We start from the raw sequence: 12,126 nt of genomic DNA, 5'->3' as shown, positions 1-12,126 counted from the left end.
AAAAAGTTTTTGGTTTTAATTTTAACGTAGTGAAACTGCACGGGTCTGTTCGGGCTCTCTTTTCCACTGGCCTTCCTCATCCTGCCGTCTTAACTGTGATAACTAACACCTGTCTTGCTGTCTGATTGGGAAACCCCTGTTCCTGTTTCTTTTTTCAAAAGTCCCCTGTCTGTCCTTGTCCCTTCACTTTTCATATGAATTTAAACATCACTGTTACAAACAAAACAGTCATTGGCTCAGAGTCGCACAGCAATTAGCAACTGTCTTCTCTTTTTTCTTTTCTCTTTTTTTAGCAATTATCTTTTCAAAACAGAAAACCCTGATGTGCGTTTACTAGACTAGGGCTAAATCTATATTTACTTTAGGAAAAGCTGACATCCTTATGGCATTAAGTCATCTCAGGCACAAACACGGCATAACTGTATATGTTATCTTTCACTCTTTTTATTAAAGTTTTCTTCTGTTAGAACAGTTCCTAAATATTTTACAGGTTTTGCTATTAATAATTTTATTGATTTTATTTTCCGAGTATTTGGTTTTGGTTTATAGGACTAAAACTGATTTTGGTCTACTGAGTTTGTTATCTGGAAGTCCTTCTAAACTCTGATTAGTCATGATTGTTTCTGGGAATTCCCTTGGATTTCTTCTGTGGACCATCTTACTAGCTTTGTTTCTTCCTTTACACTCCTTATTCTACTGTGCTGCTAGCACCTCAAAACAATGATCACTAACAGTGTTGACACTGGACATCCTTAATTGGTCCCTGACTTTACAGGAAATTCTTCTAGCTATTTGCCATATTTGGTCTGCTATCGATATTGGGTGGAGACAGCTTTCCCAAGCTGGCTAATCTTTTAATGAATATTGAGTTATGTCGCACGTTCTTTCTGCATCTGTTAAAATACTTGTGTTTTTTGTTCATTAATCTATTAATGTGACACGTTACATTAATAGGTTCTTAATGTTAAACTATCCTTGTATTTCCAAGATGAGCTTTAATCATGTTCGTTTGATATGCTCATATGCTTTCCAGTATTGGGCTGTTTGTAAATATGTGGTTAGTGTTTTTATTTCTATGTTCAGAAGTGAGAAATGGCATATAATTTCTCTTTCTTATAGAATCCTTATCTAACTTGAGCATCGAGGTTACCCCGTCTCATAAAATGTGTTGGATATTATTAACCTCTTCTTCTGTTTCCTGGAACAGCTTATTTAAGGTTGATATTAACCATTCTTCATCTCTGTTCTTAAATGCAAATTGACTCCACAGTGACCACTAACACCAGCTTCTGGTGGCACACCAAATTTTGTTGCGGAAAATTTATAAACAGAGAATCTTCTGTACTTAAAGCAAGCCTTTTCTTCCCTCTCTCACTGGTCCTCATGGCTTCTTTTTGCTCGCACGGTTTCGTAGTAGGGAGTTTGGAAAAAGCCGAGAAAGATCAAGAGAAGGAACCACAGGCTCACTCTGGGGGCAGCATAGCTTGTTGGTACTTTATCTGAGTGGCAGAAACCCAGACCAGCCTCCCAGTGCTCCTGCTCTGTGAGCCAAAACCTAGAGAACTCACATGTACTTACAGATCTTTTTTTGTTGGCGCACTTAACCCCGGTAAGCCAGAAATCATTTCTGAAAGAAACAATAATTAGCATTCTTATTAGCTAACCTCAGCTTTCTCCGTTGTTCAGTTTGGTGCAAACCAACAGGCTCAGCATTTCTGAATTTGTTTGTGTTTTAATCATAGCAGGGAAGAGCTTTGCCTTTTTGCCCACTTGAAAAAGAGTCCCTAGAGTGCTGTAAATCTCCAAGCGGGTTTAACCCAAAGCTGTAATCCGGAGCGGGAATAAAAATTACATGTGCAAAGATTTTAGTCACTGCAGTGTTTATAACGGGGAGCTGCTGGAAGCAGTTTGAATGTCCATCAGTAGGAGATTTGTTAAATAAATGGATGTGTACACAAAATGGAACGCCACATAGCCATTAAAAAGGACACGGGACACCAATGCGCCCCCACATGCAAAGATTTCTTGTATTAGGTGAAAACAACTTCCTGCCCTATCCAGGATCACGTTGTGTCTTTCTGTCGGTTGGTTGCTTTTTCTTTCTCTGTTTGTCACTTAATCCATGCCAGTGTGTTAGTGTAAAGGGGGAGCTCTCTCCTAGGTATTTTTAAATATCCCTTCAAAGGACAAAAGTAAGCTAACTTATAAAACTAGTATGGTGGCTATAAACAAGCAATAACTAAACATTTAAACTAGTGCCTTCATTTTTCTCTGGGTAAATTTCTAGGTATCAGGCAGAGGCACCCCAGATATTATTCTTTACTTTAAACATAGCTGAAAAGTGGGCATCATTCTTTTTACAAATTTTTAAACCTTAGGAGCGCCTGAGTGGCTCAGTTGGTTAAGAGTCCGACTTCGGCTCAGGTCATGATCTCCTGGGTCGTGAGTTCAAGCCCTGCGTCGGGCTCTGTTCTGACAGCTCGGAGCCTGGAGCCTGCTTCATATTCTGTGTTTCCCTCTCTCTCTGCCCCTCTCCTGCTCATGTTCTCTCTCTCTCTCTCTCTCTCTCTCTCTCTCCCTCTCTCTCTCAAAAATAAACAAACATTTAAAAAATATTAAAATATTTAAATCTTTTCAAGGTTTTTATTTGTGAAGGTTTAGGAACGGAGTCATTTGAATCCATCCCACGTTAGTTTTGTTTGCTTTGCTTTTTCCTCCCCACCTTCCAGCAGCACCCCATGTCCTCTGAAGGGAAGCAGTCTCTCCGGGGTTCCCCAAGGATGTGTGCGTGGGAGGCCGGAGTGAAATCACACCCTCTTGTTTACATGATACGGGAGTGATCTTTACCAACTGTCTTGCCAGTCCCAGCCTTGCTGGTACTACCCACAGGGGGCTGTCCCCTCTGTCGTCCCATGCCTGGGGCCTGCGCTCACACCTTGACCACCATCAGAGATTGTGGATAAGTGGATAAAGGCAGAGAGATGGAACATACAGCTCTTGATTGAGACAGTATTGAATTTAGCTCACTTTTCAAGTTGGCAGGATCCAAAACCCCCTTGGACTTGCAAGGCTGGAACAGAAATTCAGAGCGCCCCCAAGAGGTGGAGGTTTGCCATATCCTTCTAGACCCCAGCCTTTTGAAGGTCTATGCATGCTTCTAGTCCTAGCACCCGAATCCCTTTAAATGTCTCCCTGGAACTTTTTCAGCCGTCCAAATTACAAAACTTCAGTGCTTCTCATTCATTACTTCCTCTGGTAACATTTTCAGCAAGCAGTCCCTCCAGCCATTCTGTCTTGCTATCTGCTTCTGTCTTGCTTAGTGCCTGGGTTGTTAATGAATAAGGAACACTTTTTCATGTGACTTTTATGCCTTCACCACCAGCCCTGATCCTGAATAGAGCCATCGTTTCTGCGCATCCTCTCCATAAAGTAAGGTAGTACACTGGTGAGAACATGGGCTCTGAAATTTGATTGCCTGGAAGTCAGAGAAGCCAGTCCCACCACTTACCAGCTACATAACTGTAGGGAACCTACTTTCGAATTTAACGTTTTTTTCAAATTAACACATGTACCTAATTTTTAAAGTGAAATGAAAAAAAAAAGTGAAATGAGTCCACAGACTTCTAAGAAAATGGTAGTTGCCTGCTCTATCCCACCCCCAATTTCCACTTCCCCCAAATAATTTTTAAACTCTTTTGTTTTGTTTGTTCATAAAGTTTATTTATTTTGGGAGAGAGAGAGTGCTCAGGAGGGGCAGAAAGAGAGGGAGAGAGAATCCCAAGCAGGCTCTGCTCTGTCAGCACAGAGCCCAATGTGGAGCTTCAACTCGTGAACCATGAGATCATGCCTTGAGCTGAAACCAAGTGTCAGATGCTTAACTGACTGAGCCACCCAGGTGCCCCAAGTCTTTTATTTTGTTATTTAACTCCCATGTTTCTAAATAACGTGCTTAAACTGCTTTTTACTGATATTCCCATTTTGGGTATCAATGGACTTCCTACTGTGGAAGATAAAGACTTAGCCCCCTAACCCACCCCAACCCAACAGCACACACACAGTCATGCTCTCTCTCTCTCGCTCGCTCGTTCTCTCTCTTCCTTTCCCCCATTCTTACCATGGAAGTTTCTTATTCCACCACTCTGCATTATTTACATACTTACTACCATCAGTATTGTATAATATTCTCAGTTGAGCCTCACAGCATACTATGATTCTATTTCTTTTCCTAGACAACTTGTTTTCCCTGGAGTTGATGGCGGTTTCATTTTTTCATTTGGTTGGTTCCCTCTCTGTACATTTATATGCAACCCCAGATTCCTCCAGAGCCAGTCACGGTTTGGGTGTCTGATGTGTTGACGTGTTTCAGCTTATTGACAAGTTGTGTCTGTTGTTTTTTTCTCTTTCTGAGAACTTTTTAAGACTCTCCTTGTCCACGATGGTCTGAAATTTCATAATCTATATGCTTTCCCATGGGTGAGTCTTTATACATTGTTCTGAACACTGTTTTTGCCCTTTCAGTATGGAAGTTTTTATTTTTCCTTCGTTAATTTTTTCCCATCCATTTTCACTCCTTCTTTGTGAAATTCTTCATTGGGTGTTGGCACTCCTGAATTGATCTAATGATTTTCATGTATCTCCCCCCACTCCCCACCATTTTCTCTCTCTATATTATATCTGTGCGATCTTACCACAGTTGAGATTTTCTCAACTTTTTTTAAAACCTTCTATGGAAGGGCGCCTGCATGGTTCATTCAGTTAAGCATCTGACTCTTGATTTTGGCTCAGGCCATGATCTCACAGTTCATGAGATTGAGCGCCATGTCGGGCTGTGAGCTGACAGGGTGGAGCCTGCTTGGGATTCTCTCTCTATCTCTCTCTCTGCCCCTCCCCTGCTTGCACACTATCTCTCTCAAAAATAAATAAACTTAGGGGCGCCTGGGTGGCGCAGTCGGTTAAACGACCGACTTCAGCCAGGTCACGATCTCGCGGTCCGTGAGTTCGAGCCCCGCGTCGGGCTCTGGGCTCGATGGCTCAGAGCCTGGAACCTATTTCCAATTCTGTGTCTCCCTCTCTCTCTGCCCCTTCCCCGTTCATGCTCTGTCTCTCTCTGTCCCAAAAATAAATAAACGTTGAAAAAAAAAAATTTAAAAAAAAAAATAAATAAATAAATAAACTTAAAAAAAAAAAACTTGTATGGAATTAATTTGTTATAGTTCTCATTTCTAAGAATTCTTATTCTCTGAATACAGATATGGATATATAAATATATATTCCTATATATGACCTTGTTTCATATATATATATATATATATATATATATATATATGATTGAAACAAAATAAACATTTTTTTTTTATTTTTTTTTTTCCACGTTTATTTATTTTTGGGACAGAGAGAGACAGAGCATGAACGGGGGAGGGGCAGAGAGAGAGGGAGACACAGAATCGGAAACAGGCTCCAGGCTCTGAGCCATCAGCCCAGAGCCCGACGCGGGGCTCGAACTCACGGACCGTGAGATCGTGACCTGGCTGAAGTCGGACGCTTAACCGACTGCGCCACCCAGGCGCCCCAAAATAAACATTTTTTAAACTCTGTGTACAGTATAAATTTTCGGAAATGTTCTTCTGATTCCTACACTGTTTTTGTTTCCTCTGAGTTTCTTGTTTTGTTTTAGACTTTGATGTTAGAAGCTTCCTTTAATATCTGGTTATCGTTGGCTGTTCACTTGTATTTAAGACTGGAGCACTGGAAAGCTAATTCGAAAGCTGCAGAAGGGGCAGGACTGTTGAATGTGGTCTCTCTAGTCTGAGAGGGGTGAGCCCGTGATTGTCATTGGCAGACTCCCTACTCCTCACATGTGTTTGTAGTTCTTTATCTTGGACTTGTGGGTTTTCCTAGAGAGGATCTTCCTGCCTCCTGCTTTGGCGGGGAGTGGGGAGGGACGGTGTAAGCCTACATACCAGGGATCTGCAACCTGAGGGGTAAAGGAATCTCACGGTTTAATATGCAGACTTGACCTTAGATGCCCCAGTCTTCTGACTCCGTAATTGCCCTTCTCTTTCCCAGCTTCCAAAATTTTGCTAATGGTTATTGTCTCCCCTGTTGTCTCTGTCCTTACGGATCTCTGTATTATGTTTTTATTACTTCACTATCATTTCAGTTGGGTTTAGAGAAGGAGTGCAATAAATGTATACGTTTAATTTACTGCCTTTTTGGGTAGGTTATTTAGTTTCTGTGTAGTTCAGTTTATCCATCTGAGAAATGGGAAAAAATAATAGTCCTTAGCTCACAGAACTGGTGTTAGCATGAAGTGAGAAACCTATCTATGGTCTTAGCTCTGTGCTTGGCACCAAGAAGTATGGGCTGTAATCTTAAAAATGTATTACAAAGTAATAAGTTATAAACTATACAAGTGTATACAAGTCATTATACAAGTATGAAGTGTCATCTCAAATGAGTTGAACGTGTCCATCAGTGAAAGGGGTCAAAAACAGCCTTTACCCCGTCTCTTTCAGGTAAAATGCTAACATCTATTTTAGGGGAGTGGGGAAAAAAATGTCCTTAACTTGTTATCAAGATTTATTATTTAAAAGTGACAGTCAAAACACATGCTTTTCCAGAAAGCTGAAAAGAGTTTCAAAGTTGTTTAAATGTTACTGCCAACGAAATTGTTATTCATTTAACTTTTTGAGCTTGTAACTGTTTTCATTGATCGATTACATTATTTTTCTGCTGTGTCTGAATTCAGCAAGCTTGAAATATAGTTAACTATAATTAATTGCCTTGGTAGGATTGCTTCTTTCATCTTACAACAAACATTAAGCACTTTCTGTGTGAACTGTTGTCCCTAAGCTTTTTGCCTGTATCAAAACAGATCAGTAAGCAAACAGGCAATGTAAAAAAGGTATGAGACCTCATGGGGCCTCCTCTGCACCATGAGAAGGATGGACCAGGTGAGCCATCCACTCAGATCTAAAATGTGCTTTTGGGGTGCCTGGGTGGCTCAGTCGGTTGAGCGTCCGACTTCAGCTCAGGTCATGATCTCACAGTTCGTGGGTTCGAGCCCCGCATCAGGCTATGTGCTGATGGCTCAGAGCCTGGAGCCTGCTTCAGATCCTGTGTCTCCCTCTCTTTCTGCCCCTCCCCCGCTCCCACTTTGTCTCACTCTGTTTCTCAAAAATAAATGTAAAAAAATTTTTTTTAAATAAATAAAATAAAATGTGCTTTTATCATTTTTATGCACATCACTTTTTATAACGCTTTGACTCAAGTTTGTGATTCATTTCCAAGTGTGTGTTTGTACATATGAGCCAAAACACACATATTGAAGATGCAGCCTAAAAAAAAAAGATACAGTTTGTGGAGCACTGTATTACATAAATCACCCAGTGTTAGCGATATCCAGCCCAGTGGAAAGAACGAGATATAACTGAAATCATACATCTTTAAATTCTTGACCTGCCCGAGATTTTACCTTAGTGGTGTTCCTTTCAGTGTCCAACTATGGACAACTGTGTTCAGTCTGAATCACTTGATAACCAAAGGCAAGCAGGGTAGTGATTGAGAATATAGAAAGCAGAGAACACCACATATATCCCCCCTGCCACCGTGAGTCTTTTCAAGGAAGAGTCAGGACAGTTCATTTTAGACTTCTTAGAAAAATCTTAATATTTATGTAGAATCAAGCTATGACCCTCCAACTACATCTCATTTTTGCTTTGAGGTAAGGTCAAGGTAATTCTCAATTAAGCTTATAGTCCCAGCTAAGAATTATTTCATGCTTGCTTGCTTGCTCTCAGATGTGGGCAAGTAGTAGATATTTGGTGATCTCAGAATTATGTTAACTTAGCGGTGCCTGGGTGGCTCAGTCAGTTGAGCATCTAAATCTTGATTTTGGCTTAGGTCATGATCCCAGGGTCATGGGATCGAGCCCCATGTTGGGCTCAGCATGGAGCCCACTTGGGATTCATTCATTCATTCATTCTCTCTCTCTCTCTCCTTCCCTTCCTCCCTCCCATGCTTGCACGCACACACTCTCTCTCTCTTAAATAAATACATAGTTTTAATTAAAAGTAAAGAATTATGCTAACTTAGATTCAGAAGATAACACAAATTGGAGGTCTAGACTCTAATAAACAAATGGTAAAGTAGTAAATAAAGGATATTAGATGGAAAACTTCTTAAGGGCAAAAAGTCACCCTTGTGTGGTCCAATTCAACTGTCTCAATCTCTTGCACATGGTTGTGTGCCAGAACAAATCAATATGCGAACTTTTGGAAACTGTGAGCACTGTTCTTAGAGCAAATTATAAATAAATCATTCCTCAACATGATTAAATCCCTTCCATACGACTCTTTGCCCATGTACTTATTATCTTCTAGGTAGTTCCCATATGTGAGTTTTATCTCCCCTTACCTTAGTTTTTGAGGCCAAAGACCAGGTCTCCACTTTGACACCCATCACAGGGTCCAGAACAACCTGGGGCACAGAATAAGGGCTTGACTCATTATTGAATGATTGTGTGATTAACAAACATGTTGATGGCCCATGTCCTCTGTTCTGCAGCAGGCCTGGCCAAGTGGGACCCAGCAAATCCTGCTTCCCCCAGCATGGCAGCAGCTGACCGGAGTGGCCACTCACACATCAGTGCAGCACGCGACTGTCATTCCCGAGACCATGGCAGGCACCCAGCAGTTGGCCGACTGGAGGTAAGCAGGAAAGCACGTGTGTCTGTGTCCACGGCTCACCCGGAGAGCTGCCGGACTGGCCTGCATTGTGAATTCTCTGGTTTACAGGGAACTTTTGAAATTAAACAGAGTATTATTAGCTGGGATACAACTACAGTGTTATGAGGGTGAATTTCTAAATAAATGTACCAGGACATGAGAAAATCAGCTTCATTACTTTATGGTCACTTGTCATTTTCGACCCCAAATTCAGTTACATCATTTGATCGCCGGTGTGATCCAGGGACCCGCATCTGGATGGTTCTTGGTTTGTTTCTCAGAATTAAATTCCACTCCCGGAAAACAAAGATTTGTCGGCAGTGAAAGAATGCGGAAGAGAGTCCCTGAGGCTCCTACGCGATTCTAGAAAGTGTTCTCAAGGTGTTTTGAGACATGGGCACACTGGAGTTGTATCTGCCCTCTCAGGGGAAAGCTGACAGAATGGGGTTTATTTGGAATGGTAAACTCTGGCATGTTTGCTGAACGTGCCTCTTCAGTTAATAGTCATAGCTGATAGATCAAAGTCCATTTTCCACAGACCCCAGAGGCACGTGCTGACAGCCACCAGCACACCATAGCCCTGTATGTTTCCAGAACCCCACCCATCCCACTCACTGACTTCCTCACCAACACCTTGCTCTGTTGTTCTTATGGCCACTTTCCACTTCTCCTTGTACTCTCCACCCACTCCGTCCCAACACCACCACTGTGCCCCCGCACCGATGGCGGTCCCCAAGTTGTTTCCGGCTTCCCGTGGCCCTCTGGGCTCTCTCGTGCAGCCCGAACATCCGGCGTCTCTCCACCTTCCGACACTCTCCATACCAACCGTGGAGCCGCCTTGCAATTTCTTTTCGGATCTAAAAGGCTGTTGTGAATGAAGAGCGCCTGGTAAAACCAGAGGCGTGGAGATAGAAGCCCCAGGTCAGGCCTCAGATGAAGCTTCCTCTATTCCTCCATTGAATTTTCTGACTAGTACAAACAAGAGAGGACGCAGGCTCTTTCCTGCAGCCCCACTCACTTCCCACCGACAACACCCACCAAGTCCACCCCCACTCATTGGAAGCACTTTCAAACAAGGTAAAACTGGGTTCAATTCTGGTTCTGCATGATCCGAGTGAGGGCTTTATGAGCCTCAGTTTCTTCTTCAATACTGTGGGCATAACAATGCCTACCTCCTAGAACTGCTGGGAGGTTTAAATGAAGATAAACTACAAAGCACTTGACCTATATTTAACACATATTATACTAGCACCTGGTACATGACAGGCAGTAAATAAATCTGTTATCTTCCCTTCCCCCATTTACACTGGTTCATGCTCAGAGAGATTGCCTTCCCTCTCCAGCTCATTAGGAACAGTGACCAAGTGGAAAGCTATTTGACCAATTGGTTTTTTCTCCCCCCCCCTTTTCTCCTAAAAGACCATACACATGCCGTGCTACTTTTTTCCTTTGTCTTTCAGCATTTATAACTCATGTAACTTCAGCAAAACTCACTTACACAGATCTTCTCATTCCTCCTCCCTCCTCAGCTCTTACCTGGTTACCACAGAGAACACTTAAAGACAACACTTTCTTTCCAATCTCTTCTCCATTTCATGTGTGGGCCAAAGAACATGCACAATCATGTAAACAAAAGAGAGAGGTACAGATCCTAGACTTTCCTATCAAAGGAAAAAGAATGCCATGTCCGTAGAAGAAATAGCAACAACACAGTAAAGAAGCCGTAACATCTGTTTCTAAATGTAAATGTCCAAGACTCTATCAAAATCTCTACACAAGTACCTACTTACTTCTTTTTCCTTATTCATCCTTTTCCCCAAGTTGCAAAGATGAATTTTGTAGTATTTTTAAAATTCAAATGGAGTCTCCTTTAACTTTTCATCTCATTGTGTCATAAATGGGCTTTGATGGGCAAGTCTCTGAATTAATCACCACTTGTAATATTTCGTTGGGAAAACAACCCTCCGAGCTCCATACAACCCAGATCGTAAGAACTTTGAAAGAGAACCGGCTTTCAGGATAATGGCTGCCAGCAGAACTTCTGTCCATAGGTGTCTCGTATTAACTTTGACTTAGTACCAAGTTCCATTCACATCTCGTCAACCTTCAGTTAATCTAGTTGTTCATTCAGCAAGCATGTCATTAACTGATCAGCTGCTACACGCCTGAGCATTGTGCCAGCCACGGAGAGAATTCAAAAGAATGTTAACACTTCCAAACAGCAGAAACCTACGACTCCTGGTTTCCAAAGCGGTTTTAACAGAAACGACAAATTCCTCGTTTGTAAAGTGGTATTACAGTATCCTACCTCACAGAATGCAAGAACCCATTTAAAAGCACTTGTAAATTCTAAAATAAAATGCACAGTGCAGTCATCTGTTTAGGGACTTTAGAAGGTAGAGGGGTTAGTTATCTCCTCTCCGCTGAACCTGCAACTTGCCAATTCTTCCCCCTCGAAACGACCTCTTTCTCACTTACCCACAAATCGTGTTGCTGCCCACTCCTTCAGAACAGCACTTAAACTTCACCACACCTGGGAGACCTACCTGGTGAGCTCATCTCTTCAACAACTCCCTGAGCTAGTGAGAACCAACTTTTAGTTTTAATTTGGCTTTTAATCGGGGAGGAAGCTTTATCTTAAAAAGAAGCTCCATATTTATAAAATCAATAAAGAGCCTTGTTTCTCCCATCTCCCGCTCAGGAACACCCACGCTCACGGCAGCCATTACAATCCCATCATGCAGCAGCCTGCGCTATTGACTGGTCATGTGACCCTTCCAGCAGCCCAGCCCTTAAATGTAGGCGTGGCCCACGTGATGCGGCAGCAGCCAACCAGCACCACCTCCTCCCGGAAGAGTAAGCAGCACCAGTCCTCTGCAAGGTAGGTGGTGGGAGTTGCCCTTGAGGAGAAAAACTTAAGAAGATTGCAAGTTACAGAGATGTTTTTTAAGTTTTATCTATTTATTTTGAGAGAGAGAGAGAGAGCATAGAGCAGGGGAGGGGCAGAGAGAGGCAGAGACAGAATCCCAAGCAGTCTCCACAGTGTCACCACAGAGCCCGATATGGGGCTCAAACTCACCAACCATGAGATCATGACCCAAGCCGAGACCAAGAATCGGACGCTTAACTGACTGAGCTACCCAGGCACCCCAAAATGTGCTTTCTTTGAAATCTGAGGTCTAAGGTAACTCATTTAGCTGCTTCCTGAATTATAAGCAATAACTTTGGTTAATCCTAGGCATTACCAGCAGAATAGTCTTACTCATTCCCTTTCAATTCAGTCTCATCTCAATGAACTCTTAAAAATCAAGGCAGAGAAAAGGCCACATACTGCATGATCCCATTTATTTGGCATTTTGGAAAGGCAAAAGTGGATCAGGAGTTGCCAGGGGCTACTGGG

General features: G+C 42.3%; 1 protein-coding gene across 3 annotated transcripts in view; it reads left to right on the top strand.

Moving 5' to 3' along the window:
• The window catches only part of HIPK2 (homeodomain interacting protein kinase 2), a 177,921-nt gene that overhangs the window by 141,904 nt on the left and 23,891 nt on the right, over positions 1-12,126 (top strand). For all 3 annotated transcript variants that reach the window (XM_047095656.1, XM_047095654.1, XM_047095655.1), the window contains exons 10-11: positions 8,566-8,708; positions 11,428-11,607. In XM_047095656.1, coding sequence (XP_046951612.1) covers positions 8,566-8,708; positions 11,428-11,607 — 323 coding nt within the window. The remainder of the gene's footprint in view (positions 1-8,565; positions 8,709-11,427; positions 11,608-12,126) is intronic.

This window comes from Lynx rufus, unplaced genomic scaffold, assembly GCF_022079265.1.
Source record: "Lynx rufus isolate CCGP_SWC_20201006 ecotype Redwood Valley unplaced genomic scaffold, mLynRuf1.p SCAF_4, whole genome shotgun sequence".
Classification (NCBI taxonomy): Eukaryota; Metazoa; Chordata; class Mammalia; order Carnivora; family Felidae; genus Lynx; species Lynx rufus.
Note: the sequence above shows the minus strand (reverse complement) of the source record. Positions and strands in the feature narration are given on the sequence as shown.